The following is a 19931-nucleotide window of genomic DNA, read 5'->3' as shown; positions in this document are numbered from 1 at the left end:
ACTGGTTATGGTTTCTCTTTGCAGCTTCTTTTACATGGCACAAACACAGGATCAAAGAACTGCATTGACATTATAATAGTTTTAAAAGTACTGTCTTGACTAGCTTGATATAATTTATTAAACAAAAATACCCTCAAAATTATGATTTTGTCTTTATTCTGTTATTTATTTACTTGCATTACATCCACAGATACTGAACAATTATAATTTTAACTATAAAAACTTGGGGGTTTTAATTTTAGCTCCACATAATATAAATTACTGCTATTCTAGGTAGCTGACTGCAATGAGATCACTGAATATAGATAAAAGTCTTGGTGAAAACATGGTCGTGAAATCTTGATTTTATCAAACTACAGTGACACTTCTCAACTTTAACCAAGTGGGCACACCCAGGGGGGTCACAGCCCCAAATGTGTCTGCATGAAAACAAATCAAGCAAGAGTAGATGTATGAATACACATAAATTGAAAGTTCTTGACAAGTGTTCCCACCTCTGCCTCCCCTTGTTTTCCACAGAAGAATTATTCAAAATACAAGACCTCTGAGTGCATCAGCAACAGGACAAGGCTTTGGGTGGCCAGTGACTCACTGCAAAGTGTTGGCAAGGAGATAAAGAGATACCAGAGCACTTCAGCAATGACTCCTGGCCATGGACAAAACCCAATGGCAAAAAAAAAAAAGGCATTACAGGAACCCTTTCCACCCTGAACCTCGCAGGGATTCAACGCAACTTCACCTGCTTCTTCAGGGTACAGTGAGGAACAGAGAGCAAATCTCTGACAAATGGGAAAATGATACCTGTGGGCAGAGCCTTGGTGAAGATGGGTTGTGCTGAGCACCCACAGCTTGCACGGAGAGTTGAGAAAATGTGAGAAAACCACAAGCACAGGCTGATCTCAGCCATGAGGCTCGGGAGGATCTCACGATATCGGGTGGCCAAAGACAACCAGGAAATGAGTGGGTGGCATGTGACAAGCAATTCAGGGGGAAAAGAAGCTCAACCTACATTTCTGCTTTTTTTAGTTTGTTTTGTTCCAGGGATCTGCCTTCCTTCTGATTTACCTCCCTGGGCAGGGAGTGATGCCCACGCAAGAACAGTGTGTGCTCCTCAGAGCAACCCCAGCACTCAGGGACCAAAAACCTCTGTAACAAACTATTCCCATCCCAGGCACACACAGCACGAATCTGGTAGCTGTTCAATTAAGTACAAGCGAAGCTGAATATTGAAGTTGTCATAGAATCATGGAACACTGAGGTTTGGGTTGGAAGGGACCTTACAGATCATTTAGTTACACCCTCCCTGCCGTGGCCACCTTCCAATACTGAATTTTTCACCAGATTCTATATAATTAAATTTGCTCAATACTTCTTATTCATTTCCACTTTCCTTTGCTTCACTCTCTCCTTCTATTTTCAAGGAGAAAAATCTTTATAAGTTGCACTGGAGGCAGATTACAGTAAGGAAGCGTATTCACACAGAGAGATGATTTGCCATACAAGTAAATACCAAATGATTTACACACTCTAGCAAACATAGAAATACACATTTAGGGAAAGATGTGAGTGCTGCAGAAAATAAGCCAGACTCAGACTGTGCATCTGGATGAAAGCTGACTTGAGGTTAAGCTGTTGCATCACTACACAGGTACTTCATTCTCCTAGAACACATTTTGACTAAAATCAAAGCAGGACTTAGTACTAACTTCGTTGTGCTGAGGTAGATTTAGATTAGGGCATTTGGTGTACAACAGCAGGAAAAAATCGCTGCTATAGTTAAAACAACCTGGAAAAACTTCCAGAATAATGAATCCATGTATTTACTATATACCAGTGAGGTGCTACAACTTTTGAGTAACATTTGAGCACAGAAACAAAGCACTGTACTGTTTCAGTCCCTTTGCTTAAGTACCCCTCAGAATAATGAACACTCGAGCAAGAGGAAACCAATTTGTGAACAATTTAGCAACACCAAACCGCAAGTGATGGTCAGTAGTTACCAGTCTGACACATTGCATCACAGCAGGCTGGGAGCCAACACCCCTTTCAAAGGAATACACCAGCCTTTGAGAAGCAGAACAAGTAGTTTATATCAGAAATGACCATTTTCCCCACACCAGCACTAATCATCCTTTTGAACGTGCAGTTAAAAAACAATTAACCTGTGAAATCCCCATTCCCAAGGGACTCAAACTAAAACCCCAGTTCCCATTTTTGCCCCTTGGGTGACTGCAGAGGCAGCTCCCACAACTGCAACAATCAGGTAATGAGAACAAGGCATCAAGAAGTTCAAAATGTACCCTTCCCAGAGAGAGCTCAACAGGAGCAGAAATACTTCAACAAAATATAAACAAAACAAATTTTGCCTGAAGTGTTTCCTGCAGCCACAATCTTCCCCTGCTGTCTATGTAATGAAGCTATCATACAGCTCCTCAGGATTCCCAATTTGCTCAGGCCAGGCAGGAATTAGTTTCATGACAGTATTGGTCTCTGATCCTCCTGTGCTTGGGACATTATGTCCAGACACAAATACTGACCACAGAGGCAGGGGGGAAGGGGATAAGACAGGGAGTGCAGAGAAAACATTTCAGTTTTTCACCTCAAAAACCAAAAAAACAGTCCTGAGGATGATGCTAAATTATGTTATGCTCCCCATCATGTGCTTGATTTGGTTAATTCCAGGTACAGGCCAGAGTTCACATCTATCTTTCACCTATTGCCTTCACCAGTCTTGAGTGGGTGGATGGCAAATTGATTGTGCTACATAACAATTGTGGTAACTATATTAACTAGAAAGCAAATGTATCAGCACCTCATTTCAGAGCTCGGAGAACTGCAACAACTTTTGATTTGAGCAAGCAATTCCAACAAATCGGAAAAATCCAAAGTATGTTTACAAATAATAATAATAAAGAAGAATAATAAAAGAATAAAAAAAACCTGGAGCAGTGTTATTTGTAGCCCCAGATAGGAAGGACAGTCTTGAATAACATGTATATCATGTAAAGTTTAGGCTTATTTGTATTGCTCATTCATTCCTTGAACAGAGCCCCCTCCTCACAGAACGGTTCAGGTGGGGAAGGACCTTAAAGCTCATCTCATTCCATGGGCTGGACACCTCCCACCACACCAGGCTGCTCAGAGCCCCGTCCAACCTGGCCTTGCTAGGATCCTCCTTCCCTTTATAACCCACAAAACTAAGGAGAAGCACAAGGAGCCCACAGGAGGTGGCAATGAGCCTCACTGCTGCTCCAGCACCCACCTCCGTCCCCTCGCTGCTCAGGCGGGATCTCTGCAGCAGCTCCAGCAGATCCTCGCTGGGTTTCCTCTTCCCCTCGGACACGGGGTTGCCCACAGCCTCAGCTGCTCCTGGGGATGCCAGGTGAATGCCCACAGCTTCTGGGGTGGTGACTGTCACCTCCATCTGTGTGCCCTGCTGGGACGCCCACAGCCAGTCCTCTCCCACCGCGTTCCTGCTCTTCAGGGACACCACAGACCTGGAAAAGCTCTTGGGGGAGCAGCTCGACAGCACCTGAGCGCTCGAGTAAGTGGTTTCCTCTTCCTCTTCTTCTTCCATGAGAGTCTCCACCTGCAGCATGTCAGGCACTGACACGCTGAGGCAGCGGTCCAAGGAGTGGCCCTTCCTCTCCAGCATTTTGCCCGACCTCTTCTTTGTCTTCCTCACGCTCAGGGTTTGCAGGAACGGCCGGGTCTTCTGCTTGAGGGATCCCCACACGGAGTGTTTATCCAAGTCCATTGCTGCAAGGGGAATCTCAGCACTGCCTCCTGCACAGAAGAGCCTCAGCGATCCCCAGGGTGACTAAAAGGAACGTAGGAAGGAGGCAAGTCAATCACAAAAGTGAACAGCCGCTCAAGACTATGATTCATGTTGTCTCATCTTAAAACTTTCAGTCATTTCTCTGAACAGTTAAAACAGAGCATGTCACATTAGTAAGTGCTTCCAAATACAATCTGGTGGGTAGGTTTGATTATTTAGGAGGAAAAGAGCCAGAGCAAGTATTTATTCCTACACAAAAATGCAATGTCTGCCCACTACTTCATGATTGCTAAGGGGGCCATTATATTTCTTCTTCTGTCAAGCCCTGATTTGCGAAAACTTGAGATTTGTCCAATTTGAAACTGTTTCTGTACAAAGCTTACTGATGGGAGTTAAATCGTGATAATGCAAGCACACAAAACATGCTGGCAAAGCTGGCACTGACATTTCTGCTGCCACTTCCCCAGGCCATGTAGGGTTTTGGTGGCGATTTCCAGGGATACATGGATTCTTACAGGATATGTGCTGTTTTCATATATGCTGCTGGCACATATGAAAACAGCTCCACAAACTAAGTAGCTAAGTCTGAAGAGAGGACACTAAACATGAAGAATCCCAACTGGGACCCCAAAACACATCCTTACGTTAACCCACTGTCAGTGAAAACTGCAGAATTATTTTTCCTTGCAAAGTAGGCAACTGAGAGAAAAGTAATACAAAAATTGATGGGTGGATCACTTTTGAAAATCCATAGATGGAGTCACCTTTGAGTTGATTCACTGTGAGCATTTACACAGCTGGAAGGGTCAGGAATGAAAGAGCTAAAATAAAATCACTCACTGTATGTGCATCGTAAGGGAACAGGGACACCTCTGTGCACAGGAATATCCTCACAGACAGACTCTTCCGTGGTTAACAGCTGAGCAATCATCCTTATTCTGTGAAAAGAGGTGGTCAAGTCATCATCAAAACCCAGTAAGGAAAAAGCTGGTGAAACCTGCAGATTTACTCCTTTGCAGGCGCACACAGAGGTTGCAGTACATACCCGTGTCCTCAGAAATGCACAGCCATTAACTACACGAGGGCTGCTTCCTAAACTCACAGCATGTTTACCTTCTAACTATTGCATACTTGACAAAAATTACTTCCCACTGTTTTCCTGATTACTAGGAAAAGCAGCAGGACAGGCAACAGAAACACAGTTGTTAGATTAATCCACACAGAGAAATTACTCCCTGCTTTCAAAGAAATCTACTTTTGCATTCATTAATTTGAATGAGGCTGCATAACCAGTTACTTAATAACTTATTTAAATCACTTTATGACTAACCTCAGCACACTTGCAGAGCATTCAGGAATCTACAAAAAAATTCTCTAGCTTCATTACTGTGTAAGTAAAGCTGCACAATCCTCCCCTCCCCTATTTATATTGGCAAATAAATCACATCAGCATTATTATATTCAATACAATCAATTAATAAGCCTAATGGCAGTCCATTCACAAGGCAATAACAGCTTTTGCCCAAAGAGGAATGTGTGTTAGTGCAGATGTATCAGCTTAACACAGCCACAATATCAAAGTACACGTGGACAAACTGAAATTGTTTTTTCCCTTACAGTTTTCTGAACCCCACAGAGGAAGATTTCACATAGAAAGACCCACCATGCCTTTGTGTTTCTCACAGGCTGAACACAACAGATTTACAGAGAGAGGAGAAAAGATGTAAATGCCATCCCAATCTGACTGTGGATGGAGGGATGCTCCTGGAGCAGCACCTGCACAGCCTCATGAGCCATGGCTGGATTTGCCACAGCAGTCCAGAGCTTTCACTTGGGCCCTTCCCTCTTCCCATAAAATCTTGTCAAGGCAGCCACAGGCCTCCCTGGCAGGGTCACATCACGTGCCAGCAGCAGCAGTCACTGGGCTAAACACGCTTGCACAAAACATTATGAAACACACTGCTGGGAGTCATTTAAACAACTCATCTTCTGCTAGTGCTCCCTGCATGGCTCGCCTACTTGTACTGAAACCTGCTGGAGCCAAGATGCTGCAAATAAAAGGCAGAGCCCAGCTCAACATCCACTTCCCAAGGCACTTACTGCTTCCTATTCCCTTCCTGTTTTTCTCCACCCCTCTCGCTTTGAGGACCCACTGCTGTTGTTTTTATTTTGTTTGCTTTGAGATGTTGTTACCAAGGAGTAGACTTGTTCCTGTAGGTTTTTCCAGTTGCTTTCCCCAAGTCAAATGCTCTTTTTCCCAGTTACATTGCCTCTGTTGCTGACTAGAAAAGCCCATGCAGAAAGGATGCTGCAGGGACCACACTGTGCCTCTGAAACCAACTGCATTTAACCCAGAGTGGGCAGAGTCCTCCTCAAACCCAGCAGAAACACAGTGGAATCATAAAGTTTAAAAAAAAAATTAGAAAAGGTTTTGTCAAGACAGCAGGGATGGCTCTACTGAGCTGCCACCTCACAGCTCCTACACTGGAGCACCACATCAGTGATTATTTGTGCACAGGGAGCGGCAGGTTGCCCAAACTGAGGCCACAGAAGAAATAAGCCCATCCCTGGTCACTGGATTGCCTGGAAGTTTAACCATTTACTCTGCCTCTGAACCTTTGCACCCACATTCCTGCTGCAGCTACAACCTCTCATATAAGTATTGTATTTACAAATAAATTAATCCAGATGATGGCTATGAAACACAATTAACAACAAACACACCATGTGTTCTCATGTGAGAAAAGGGTAAATACAGTCTGAAGGGCAAATGCACTCTGGCATCAGCCACCTGCCAATGGCCCTTTTTCACTTCCTCAGTTCAAGCAGAAGACACACAGCTCACCACCATGACAAGAAATGTTCCCTAGGGAGATTGGGAATGGGGATCACCCAGCCACCCTCCTCCTCAGTGGTGCTGGAGCCAGGGATTGCTGGGGCATCCCTGCCAGGCCAGCCCACATTCACACATACAACTCTTCTTTCTTCCCACATGAATTTCCTCTGCCTTTCTCTTCCACACAGAACATCAATAGAAATGCTTTATTTTGAAGCGAGAGGAATTCTCCCTTGCATGTAGAAATGTGTTCTTGGTACCAACATGTTGTTCATACAGCCCTTATCCTCCACAGACCAGTTTTCCCTCTTCCTTCCTCAGCCTCAGAAGTTCATGGCCAATTGCATCGCCAAATATTCCCTAAGCAACCACAGGGAAAAAACATACTTTGCCAAATTCTTGGTCTAAGCTTGGCCTCTTTATTCTTCCCCTTTCAATGGCACATTGTAGCAAAAATCTGCAAACAGAAAACATTGAGACACACTTCCTGTTATCAATTTAACTCTGTTGTTTTTGATTTAATTGAATGGCTCCTTGTTCTTATGTAACAAGAAAAACATAATGTTTTCAGTCTATCTCCTTCAGCCTTCTCTTTAATACACTGCCAAATCTCAAATGCTCAGAAGAATCCATATACTTTAATCTCTTCCTTCAAAGAGACTGCTTTTGATTGCACCTGTCATTTTTATTATATCCTTTTATTTTGCCATCTCCTCTTCTTCTGGGGGCAATAGGGACAAGAGAGAAAGGATTAGAGACAGAACAGTTGGCCACAGCTCACTATGATTGAACAAATACTTCCAGCATTTTATCCTTCCCTAAGTATCTTCTAATTATGGTCCTTGGAATTATTTTTTTTTAATTTTATGTGCTTTGGTTTCTTTCAGTAAAACACTCCATATGCACTCCCTTAAATTCATATAATATTTAGAGCTAAATGATTTTTAGATGTTCTACCAGGTGGCAGTAAGAGATATTTCAAATGCCATTGAAAGCCTAGAGAAATCATCCTGCAATTCTACTTCACTTACTGTCTTGACAGGAAGCCAGCAAAGCCACAAGTGAGAAACACTGCAAGACACTCTGAAAACAAGATAAAAACACCCAATGTAACCAAGCAAATGAACTGAACAAACCCAAATTGATTTACACACTGGAATTTGGGGAAGAAATTGTCTTTCTTCACTATGGAACCATTCCCTGCACACCCACAAGTGCCCCATCCATGCTAAAGATGCTCCCGGTTAATATTTTTAAAGTATCATCCTCAAAGTCAGCCAAGATGACAAAAACACACCTGAGCACCACGCCAGCACTATTAAAGCTCTAGATTAATTAAGTCTATTTAACCTTGTACTCATTTGTTCACCCAATGAAGGTGAAAGCTTTGGGTCAGTGTGCATGCCAGCCACCTCCGAGGTGGGATTCACTCAGTGTGTTTTCAGCTACAGCTAAATGCTAATAAACACTTAAACCCATGGCAGCTGAAATTGCATCAGAGGCATGTGTTAGCATCAAGATGCTCCTCACTTGAATGCATATTAGCATAGGCTCAAATTGGAAGGAACTAATGTGTAAAACCTCTATTGATTCTGGCTGCTCTGGAATAGGATATTCACCCCAATCTCTGCCTGTCTGGCACATTCACTGACTTAAAACCTAATGCATGAGACATTGTACAAATTACAAGAGAAGATAATCACATTTCTGTTATGCAACACAATATTTGGCTATGGAAAGTTCTAATATGAGTTTATAACCTCCATTAGGTTTATAGTTTCTGAATTCAGTGCACTGAGAGGCAAGGCTGACAAGAAGGTGATAAGGGAGCAGGGGAGTTAGGGACTGAGGACTTTTTTTCATATTTTTCTTTTATCTTTTTGCTATAAATTGAGTTTTCTGGCTCTAGGAGCCAAAAATGAAACCATTTCTCCCTGGGAGAGAAAGGAAAATATCAGGGAAATAGCTCTCTGCTGGCTGAACAATCACTGTGTGTGCTGCTTGGTTATTTCTATAACAGAACATACCAAGTACACCAGGTTTTAATATCATTGTAGCTCAAGCACAAACCAAGTACAAACCATTACTAGGAATGGAATAACTTTTTCTGAAGAAACCAACACTTCCTTCTTTGCAATGGCTTCTTTCAGTGCCTTATCTGGAAATGCTTTATGCTAAGCACCAACAGCCACAGAGATAAGAAAATATCATCCAAACAAAGCAACCTTTTGTTCAGCATTACCAGTTTGCCCTGGAGCACTCCAAACCCAGCACCAGCAAAAGGGAAAGAAAAAAAAAAGAAAAGGGAATACTTTACCAGGAGCAGGATGTTCCTTGGATCATCAGCACCTTCAAGCAAGCATTGTGCTTCCTTTGCAGAAAAAACAAGTCCAAAGCAAAAGGCTGAGCTGGGTGGGCTTGAGGCCATTCCTCCCTGGGTTTGATCCCAGAAGGCAGCAAGGGACACTGAATTCCATACAGCTCAGTATGGAGAAACTGAGACAGCCTTTTCTCCCTGCAGCATATGGCAAATACCTGGACTTAAATATGATAAGGCACCAGAAAAAAAGAGTCTAATCTCAATCTGATTCTGCACAGGCTAATTACCCGGGGGAAATCAGTGTTAGAATTATTTTTAGCACTAACAAGCATCACAGGGAGTGCACTGATGCAGTGCAGGTAAAGTCTTCACTGCACAGGTGATTTGCTGCTAAAGCAGGGTCATGGCTTGGGCAGCTTCCAAATCTTCCCACTGAGCTTAAGCTTCCCTGCAGGGCTTGAAATGATGCCAGTCTGTGGATACAGATCCTGCTCTCCTGTTACTCTGTTGTAACAGGTTCATCTGCAGAGTGCAGTGGGATGCTAAAATTAAATATATAAAATAAAATAGAGACTTGACTCGTTGCTGTCTGCTAAGCTAGTACAAGTGCTTCATAAGGAACAATTTTACATGCTTCAGTAGAAACAAGAAAACCAAAACAAACCAGCTTTATTTTCTTGATGTGGGGTGAAAGAAATCTACAGTGTCTGCAGAAGATCACAAGTAACATCCAGGGTAAATACAAAGCTTACAGAAAAGCCTGTTTGTTACATGCAGACAATAAAGGCATCTCAAGTAAGATTTTCTATTTTAAGTTTGGGGTTTGCTGTTTTGGGTTGGGTTTGAGGTTTTTACACAGATTCATGGGTTTTTATGGTCTGGGCTTTTAGATCCCATGCTTGGCTTTTTGATTTTTAACTGGCTCAAATGTGATGAGTTTCATCTTTCACCAACACATGAAACAAGAACACACCCTCCTCCACTTAGCAGCAAGAGAGGAACAGGGACACTTTAACTCCTTAGAGGCTCTTTTGCACAATCTGGAGGGCTTTTTTCTCAACATTCATGAGCAGACAGTGAGAAGAGAACGACCAGCTGCTACAAGCATCTTAAAATAGCATCTGATAGTGAAAGTCACTGAGAAAATACCCTGCACCTGCCTCCAGCTTATGAAAGTATTGCTTTCATTTTGCTTCTGTCTTTTCTAAAATGGAAGAAAAATGATGAGTATGTGTAGAGGAAATGAGGGAGGAAGTGTTTGGGTGTGTTTTTTCCAAACATATTTCACAAGTTCCTTCCACTCTTTGAGCTTCCATCAAAATATTGTGGCTTGCAATCGTACCTGTGCAAGCAAAAAGGCCCTTTCAACCTTTTCAGTGCAATTTGTGGGATTGTACCAGAAAGGGACAATCAGGTATGATCTCTGCAGTGCAAACACCACCTGCTGAGCAGCAGAGCTCTCCAGGGACACCTGTGCACAAAGACCTGCTTCCTTCAGCAGTGATGTGCGCCCCAAAGCAGACTCCAGGAAAGGTCCTGGAGGGGCAGATCCTTCTCCTGGAAGGCATCTGCTGAGATCACACCAGCAACTGGGACACTTCCTCACCACTGAATAGATCTGTGTATAACTTGGCTGCTTGTTCCCAATCCCATCAGAAGATCCCTGGGGATGCTGGCACCTGGAGGAGCAGGGGGAGAGGGAAAGGTGAGCAGCAAGGGGAAGGAGAGGAGTGTGTACAGAGTAAGAACGAGATTAAAAAATATGTTTTTATCTCATTTTAAAAAGTTCAGTTCCTCTAAAGTACCTGAGGTTTACCAGTGCTCACACAAAACCAGGATAGAGGCAGGCACATCCTGAAGGAGCTGGTCCCTGCTGGAGGAGCTCTGGGGGAACCCAGCCCTGCAGCCTCCTTCCTCCTCACTCTCTCCTTCCAGCCCCTGCTCACCTCCCTCACAACAAAAGGTTTATTTTTATAACAAGAGGTGCACAGAAATAGGTCCTCCCTTTCCATAACTCACAGGGAAAACAAACCTAGGAAGGAAATCGGAGGTTCACTTCCACTGGAGGCCAAATCAACCTCTGCCTTTTACTAGCACATAAATCATATATTTCAATGAAAGGAGCTTGTGACTATACGCAAATTATTTGTCCATGTGCCAGCATTTCTCCCTAAATAACTACTATTACTGTCACACTTCTTATCAAAATTCAGTGACTATAGAGGAAAGGTCTATTAAAAGCTCTGTGTGATTCTTTATTTAACAATTTACCAAAATAACCCAAACAGAACACTTTTGATTCATAAAAATGGTCTGATGACAACTTGAACAGGATAAAAACCTGGTTTGCCTATTTTTTTTTCATTTCCTCCTTACTACAGCATGTTCCTCTTTCCAACAGTAACATGGCACAAACCAGGCTCAGAGCTCTCAGTGAGAGTTGAGATTACTCTGATTCTGTATTGACCTGTGTATTAAATGTCCTCTCACATTTAACATCTCCACATGGCTTGGGTGCATCTGTAGGTAAAATGAACCAGTGCTTTTGCAGCCTTCTAATTCCCAAAGGTTGAAGAACCCTGAAGAAAAAAAGAGTTTGGTGTGTTGCAGCACCACACTGAATGAGGGAATTGCCCTGATTTTCTGCAAGAGCCAAAGGTCACCCCACAGAAAACAACAGCACTTAAACATCTGGAATTGTGCATTACCCTGAGAAAGCTGGAAGGGACACTGGGAAACCCACAGACAGAGAAACCCTTAGGATCTGTTTGTGAAGTCAAGTGTTTGAGGGCCTCACCCTGGACAGTAATTTAGTGTTTTAAATATGAAGAAGCCAATGCACACAACTAAAAGCAGTCACGTTGCTCCCCCGAAGTCATGACAGCAAAGTGCTCAGCACACAAACGGCAGCACAAAGCCAAAGACTCCTTTAACTCCTTTAAACTTCCTTTTTTTTCCAACTGTAAAGACTGAGCATATGCCAGCACACATCTCTAAATGCCAGTTATTTTTCACAGAAAAAAACCAGCTTTGAGGTTTCTCTTTCGATTCACCATCTGAATTTTCAGCTTCCTGGCACTAGAAACCTGCATCTTGTCTCCAGTTTCTGTCACAGCATTATTTTCCCACTGAGAAGATCAAGTAAACTTTGTAAATTTAACTCATGGGCACTGGCAATTACACTTTGGCACTTCCAAAGTCTTAACACTGGGGTTTTGGTTTGCTAGAGATGAAGTCCCTAAATTCAGGCAGCAGCAGCATCATAAGAAAACCACAAACTGTGGTTACAGTAATTATTTTAAGCTTGAATAAAAGGGACAAAAAATTAAAATATTAAATTGGAATACTCTGCTGAGGTGAACAATAAGTGACCTGTTCAGGATTTTACTTGCATAAGTTCAGAGAACCTCAACTATAGCAAAGCCTGGTTTTGTTAATTCTGGTTCCTGGAAGTGATCCAATCAGAAAAGCTCCACAAAACAGGAATATTGGCATTGCTGAGCTAGATGACAACTGCTGAAGCAATTTAAAATTCACTTTCAGTTTTTCTATGATTCTAAATGACAAATCTGCTCTGTGAAAACCTGCAGACACATTATGCAGTGCTTAAAAAACTATTTGGCCCTGATTCATCCGGGGCAAACTTGCCACAGGCAGGGTGGGGTAGCTTGCTGAACTTTAAATACCTTCCCTTGAGCATATTTACAGCCCTTGCTGCCCAACCACACCTGCTGCTCCTCTGTGCACTGCTCCACAGTGGGGTTTTTGGTTTTAATCCTCCCTTCATGCACACACAGCTCCAGGCAGGATGGTTTAGAACAGATCAAGCTGACCACTTGTCATTATGTGCCCCATTCATATATTCTCAAAGTCAATGTTAAGTGCACAAATTATGACTATTTAGCCCTTAATTAACCAATAAAACACTGAGTTTATTAATCATGGATGTTTAGTTTTGGTGAATACTGACTAAAAGGTATTTTAATTCAGCTGTCATCATTATATAATTTCCTGGTTTGACTTATGGATTAAAATCACATAAAGCTCAAACCCAGAATTTTTTAGCAGGTGTCAATAAACCCTTTAAAGATGTAGTAATTTTTTTTAATGGATTTAAGAGTTCACATTTCAGTTCACCAATCTGGCAAGTGTCTTGAAATACAAACTGCTCACAGTCAGCTAAACAGACCTGCAGGTTTTCTGGTTCAAACAATTTTTGCACCCAATAGGTGAATGTTTGATCAGCTTTCGTTTGCTTACTATCAAAGACCAGACAGATTTTTTGCAAATGCTACTATGAAGCATTTGGTGAATGGGAAGAAGGAGAAGCTTTCCTGAACTGAACACAAATGCTTGTAATGAGATTTGTATCTTATAGTTTTACAGAGCTGAACAAAATTCAGCCACTTATACAATAAAATAAATTAAAATCATGCAACCACAAAGGCACTGTTCCCACCAGCTGAATTTGGGTAAGGATCACTTATTCTAAAATAATTACAAGCAATCCCAAATAGCAGGACTTCTACAAAATCCACTAGAATATATAACTGGAATTAGATGTTTGCATTCAAAGAGGAAAACAAGACAAAACAAAACTCTCCAGTTAATTGTTTCCAAGTCAAAAAAAACTGGGAACAAAGCCTGCTATTGAATGAGCATTAATGATCTGCCATTTGGATCTGCAGATGTTTCCCATGAGGGAAGACAGCAAAAAACCATTCCTCTTCAAACCCAGGAAAGCAGCGACAAGGGGATGAGTTATGTTCATTCAATTGGATATTTTTATTTGAAATTGTCAAAACCATTAGGTTCAATAAGATTTTGCTTCAAGGGGAACCTGCATCCAATAAAATTTCAAAGAACTGAGCTCTTAATCTCTCCTCACTTAAACCCAAATGAGTCAGACTTTAAAAAAAAAGAACTTTCACAACCATGATAAAGAGAGCTGAGAGAGAGACTGCCCCATCCCTGCTGACAGCTCCTGATCATCACCACCTCCACATCAATGGCAGCACAGACAAATGCCTGCTCAAATAAATTAGCATGGCCCCCTCATTTCCATTCACCCCCAGTAAAAGATTATCAAACAATATAGATTATATACCCTGTCCTGGCTAGAAACTCAACTTCTAGAGCAGGGCTTATCTATCTGGGAGGAGAGAATGAAAATGGACACTCATAAATCCCAAAAAGACAGAGCTGCTTCTGTGCCTTCATTTATGGTGTTATGCAAAAGCAGAACTGTTTTCTTTCTAAATTGGCTCTGATCTCAAGACAGCAAAGCTATACAATTCCAAGAATTCCCAAAACAATGAAATTCTCTCAAACCTGAAGTTTCCAGTAAAGTAAAATTTACTCCACAGACTACATCTATAGTTCTAGGAGCGGGTAACAGGAAGAATTGTCAAGGGTACAAGCACTTCTCAGAAAGGAAGGATATGAATAAGATCTCCCTTTATTTTTCCCCATCCCAAAAGGCCAACAAAACCAAACAAAGCTCTCAAAAGCCACGTTAGTATTTAGCTTGCATTTTAGCAAGTTGTTTTTGTGGGAAAGTGAAAACAAGGCAGTGAGGGAGCATCTGTGTAAATACATAAGGGACAGGCACCCACCACCCGCTGGGTCACTGTGCTCCAGCCCTCACCACACACTGACCAGAACACCAGGAGCAAGCCAGCTAATTAATGACTTTGAGCTAAAGACCAGCAGAAATTGTCACCAAGAGGCTCTCCTCTAGGGTGGTCACAGCGTGCATCCAACCTGCCCAACAGGAGGGTCCTCTCTGCTGGCAGGAGGGGTTGGACACCTCCAGGACCAGACAAAGTTCCAGCTTCAATTCCACAGCCAGACTTGAAGACTCTGAGCTCCAGGGTCTGTTTTCCTCAGAAAAGCATCAGTGGAAGTCAGTAGGAAAACACAGACACAATTTGTCCCCATCTAGGGTTTAACAGGAGGCAGTGAAAGAATCAGAAGCAAGGGTTAAAAAAATGCCTAAAGGTCAGCAGGCTGCTTATGTGAATAAAACAACAAAAAAAGTCTTCTTAGAAAAGCAGTGTGCACTAAAAAAAAATAGAAATGAAAACTAAAATTATTATATGTTCCAGATTTTCCCACAATAATCCAATTATTTCACAATGGAGCTTTGCAGCAGTAGTGTAGCCTTGCAAAAGGTCAACTCCATCTGTGTTCTATACAGATTACATTTATGAAAAGCCAGCTAATCAAAACTTAAATAAACGCAGCATTGAGGCCACAATTCACTTCAGGTTTTTTCCCCAAGTATGAAAATTGAAGTTGCATCTAATGTTCACCTGCTTGAAACTATTCCAGACAACAGAGCAGTGATCCCAGGAAAACCCATCCACATTTCCAGCTCACAAGGGAACTGCATCACTCCAAAATCCACTTAGCCCAATAAGCTGCCTCCAACTCTGACCAAAAACAGATGCTCAGGGAAAGACTGTAAGGTCATGGAATCATACCATGATTCTGCCTGCAAAATAATCTCCTTGTTTCCAGGAATCTGTGATTCAGGAGCCGCTTCAGCATCTTTGTGATTAACAGCCCTGGTGCACGTTTTCTCTCTTAATTTGCCAAACAACTTTTAAAATTCATTTATATCTTTAACAACAGGAAGATACTGGGGTAATGAGTTCCACAGATAAATTATGCATGTGTGAAGCAGAAGCACAATTTAGTTACGAAAGAATTTTTTTTTTTGTTGTTGTTGTTGCAGAGGACCTTAGAAAAAAAATATTTGAATCTTGCTCATTTATTCTTACCTCTTTAACATCTTGAATTATGTGAAATTATAAATAATTGTTCTCTATTTACTCCACATCACTCAGATTGTTCCCACTTCTGCATTCTCCTCTCTAATGATCTCTCTTAATTAAAAGAGAGGTTCATTCAAGGAACCTGGTTAATGTTACAACATCCAAACATCTGAACTGGCACACACCACAGGCTGGTTTTTTCCTGAGATAATTGATTTATCTGAATATATAATGTAGTGCAAAACAACCTAAGTTCAAAACCATCTAGGAATGTTTCAAGAAAAGGTAATTAACATCTTATTTTCTAGAGTCTTCACAAATATTTTACCAAGTAATTTCTAAGTTGAAAGAATAGTTTAAAGGGTTTGAAAATTACCTCTGGCTGTGTAGCTTTTTAAAGGACTGAAGTTTGTGATTAAGAAAAATTTGTAATCCCTAAATAACTAAAAAAAAAATTAGAGCAAGACTCTCCTTTATGTCACTCCAGAGTAGTTTTTTTTTTATGAGTTACTGTAAATACAATTACACTCCTGCAATTGTTTACCCTGGCACAGCAAGGCATGAAGCCACAGGGATCCCAAAAGTCAAATTTGCCTTAGGAGGTGACATCCTGAGGGCAGGACAGACAGATTGCACATCCACAGTGCCTTGCAGCTCACAAGATACCCAGCATGCAGGGAAGATGGAGAACATGCAATAGAAATAAAGTCTCCATCAACAAGGCTTCCTCACCACTGATCCCTAAATTGGACCAAAACCATCTGCCCACGCAGCAATCAACCCGCTCCATGGCTATGCTGGTAAACCTGTAGTTACACCCAAGCTAATTTCCCCAAGGCAGAAATTGCCAGGTGTATAAAAAGATGATCAATCATTTGATCTAATGTGGGAAACTTGGCCCAGTTTCTCTTATCACTCCTGGTCTTCATTAGAACCCTCACAGAGAAGACAATGGGGAGTTAATTCTTTTGTGGATCACAGAAAACCTTGTGTGGATTACAGTGGAATACACAAAGAAAGACTTGATATTGAGACACATACATTGTCTGAATATGAATGTTCCATCTGGTTCTAGGATTTGATTTTACAGCATCAGCATCTTAGGAAACAGAGGTGCACTCAGGATGAGCTGTTATTCTGATAGGTGATTTAAAATCAGGGTTCAGGGCACTCATGGTTCCAACATCCTCACAATCATGCAAAGACCAGTTAAGCCTTAAGAAACAGTTCCCTTGGACCCAGGGAACATTTAACTGCTTAAGTTAAATAGGAATAGATTGAAGAAAAATGTTCCTTTTCTTATAAACAAGCTTTTATGCAAGTGTGTTGTCTTATCTAATAAGTACAACTGGAAGCAAAATGGGAATGTGGGAAGAGTGCCAATATAAATCCTCCAAATCTGAGGAAATCAGGAGCAATTTCCCACTCCAGGGTGGAAACAACACAGAGGAAATGCAGAGCATACTTGGCATGCTTCACTCTCCTCTGCTGAGGTACAGCTTCCCTCTCCCCTGTGCCCAGGCAGAGGAACCCCAGGTGATGGGACCCCAACCCTCTGCACTTTGGGAGACTGGAATTCAAAACCCTACACTGTAATTAGCTCATGGTATAGGTGATGATGAATGAAACAGTTAAAACCCCAAATCCTCACAACAAAGTGTCAGCACAAGTTGTTACACACATCCTGCCTGAATTTGACAGCCACTGGTGGGGGCCTCATGCCAGCCTTCTTCTGCTGTCTATGAGAAATTAAAGATAAGATGGGCAAATCTGCACAGTGTGGACTAAAGGAGGAGAAGCAGATGCTCAGTATTGCCTGGAAATGTCAGTGGGACCAGCTAAGACGTCGGGGTGAGGTTTGTCCCCTGTCCCACTGCAGTCACACACAACCTACTCCAGCTTCACCACAGACAGTCCCAAATCCCAGTGAACTTCTACATCTGAGGTGCAACCACTGTCCTCCTCAGGAGTGCTCCTAGCCCAAGCAGGTAGATTGCTTTAATAATAATTTGTTCAAGTAAGAAGTGCAGTGAGTCCAAAAGCAGCTGCTTACATCACCAAATGCATAAGACACTGGGCAGAAACCTGCAGTGAAATTAGTGAAATCGAGCCAGTTATGGTTCTAATTACCTTGAATGATGTGACAAGCAACACTTCTAGCACAGTTCACTCATGCACTGTCCCAGGAGGGGATGATTACAGGAATTCCCTGGGCCTTTAGACACCCACCTTCCTGTAAATGACAGCGGTGCCTCTCCTCATGCCCTTGTTCATAAATGACACCTTAAATCCACACATCTACAAACTATCCCCATAGCTCCTTTAACATAACCAAAGATAAACTTGTCTTGATAGCACAAAATTTACCATTCTTATTTTTTTAAGCGCAAAATTTTTAAGAAATCAAATAAAAATTTTTTCTCTGCACCATTTTTCATTTTTTCTTTCCACGGGTATAGCAAAGTGAAACTACACACACTGAATCCATCTTCAGGCTACAGCACACATGCCAGTTTATTTGCTTTATGATAAGCTATTTTATGATGGCATTGAACAGCAGCAAGAAATCAAACAAATAAGAATATTACTCAAATACACTCACTCATCCTGACAGCTAAATCGACTCACTCAACAGTATCATCTTCTGAGAATTACTGAAAAATACACAACAAATTCTACAGGCTAATCACACTAAATTAATAGTAAGATATCCAGGTGAGAACTTCTATTTTCTTAATGCCATGTAGCAGCAATTCAGCTTTCACTGTGCTTTGAGCAACTGGCTGTCATATAACTAAGGGCTTCAACTGGATCCCTGCCAGTTGCCATAGTTGTGCTGGGCGAGTATCAATGAAAATTCACACTAGTTCTCATTATAATCGTATGGACAGCTCTTAAAAAAAATAAAAAATCAAGAAACCAAGAAACAAAACCCAAACAAACTGTGCTTTACACATCATATCTCCCTCAAAGTTACCCTTAAAGCAAGTCCGCTGTGTCAATGCACTTGTGTGAATGTTCCACTTTGCTGTTTGTTTTTAGTTTAGGGATTGTTTTATTATTACTGTTAAGTGGCTTATTTATTTAGTCAAAGCCAACAGCCAACCAACTCAATTTCAGTCAGCAAGTGCACATGGGGATGCGTCGGTTCAGCCTGAGGAAGGAGAGAATTTCCCCAGCATCATTTTCTCACATCAACGGCAACAAAAAGAATTATCCACACAAGGTGCGAGTCCCCGGAGCAGCATCACTGAAAAAAGCGAAGTAACCCCGAGCCTCCCACGGCAGAGCTCGTTCTGCGGGGTGCCTGGGGAAGCACGAACAGCGAGAGCGGCTGAGCTGGCACAGAACGGGCGAACACGCCAAACCTCATAAAAGCAAACAAACAGCGAGAAAAATCCCCGAAGTGCAGAGCCTCCCTCCCGCGGGGCTGCCGTGTCCCGGCGCTCGGATCGCTTTACCTGCCCGCAGCCGCCCATCGCCGCTCCGGCCGGGCACGTGTGGCTATCCTGGCTATCCCGGCTATCCCGGTTATCCTGGCTACCCTGGCTGTCCCGGCTGTCGTGGCTGTCGCCGCTGTCACCGGCCCGGCCCTGTCCCCTCCCGCCTGCCGGGGCGGTGCCGCCGCCGGCGCCTCCCTGCGAGCTCCGCTGCCCGCCCGCCCCCGAGCCGCCGGGGCTGCCCGCAACCCGCCCGCTTCCCCGGCACCCCCCGGAGCGGAGCATCCCCCTGACATCCTCCTGGGGCATCCCCCGGGGCATCCCCCGGAGCATCCCCCTGAAGCATCCCCGGGGCATCCTCCTGGAGCATCTCCCGGAGCATCCCCCGGAGCATCCCCCTGACATCCTCCTGGAGCATCCCCAGGACATCCTCCTGGAGCATCCCCCGGCATCCTCCCGGAGTGGAGCATCCCCGGGGCATCCTCCTGGAGCATCCCCCCGGAGCATCTCCCGGACATCCTCTTGGAGCATCCCCCTGGAGCACCCCCGGAGCATCCCCCTGGAGCGGAGCATCCCCAGGGTCCCCTCCTAGAGCATCCCCCCGGAGCATCCCCGGGGCATCCCCCTGATATTCCCCCGGAGCATCCTCCTGGAGCATCCCTCTGGAGCATCCCCCTGACATCCCCTGCAGCATCCCCCCGGGACATCCCCCCGACATCCCCCTGGCGCATCCCCGCGCGGCTCCTGTCACTGGGACATCGCCATCCCCTCCCTGACT

General features: G+C 43.2%; 1 protein-coding gene across 1 annotated transcript in view; it reads right to left on the bottom strand.

Annotated features, from left to right (window-relative positions):
• MCTP2 (multiple C2 and transmembrane domain containing 2) overlaps window positions 1-19290 on the bottom strand; it is a 117176-nt gene extending 97886 nt beyond the window's left edge. The window contains exons 1-3 of the mRNA XM_033071097.2: window positions 19175-19290; window positions 4619-4716; window positions 3263-3820 (exon numbers count right to left, since the gene is read on the bottom strand). Of these exons, the coding sequence (XP_032926988.1) occupies window positions 3263-3757 (495 nt within the window). The 5' untranslated portion in view covers window positions 3758-3820; window positions 4619-4716; window positions 19175-19290. The remainder of the gene's footprint in view (window positions 1-3262; window positions 3821-4618; window positions 4717-19174) is intronic.
• Window positions 19291-19931: the final 641 nt, after the last annotated feature.

This window comes from Catharus ustulatus, chromosome 12, assembly GCF_009819885.2.
Source record: "Catharus ustulatus isolate bCatUst1 chromosome 12, bCatUst1.pri.v2, whole genome shotgun sequence".
Taxonomy (NCBI): Eukaryota; Metazoa; Chordata; class Aves; order Passeriformes; family Turdidae; genus Catharus; species Catharus ustulatus.
Note: the sequence above shows the minus strand (reverse complement) of the source record. Positions and strands in the feature narration are given on the sequence as shown.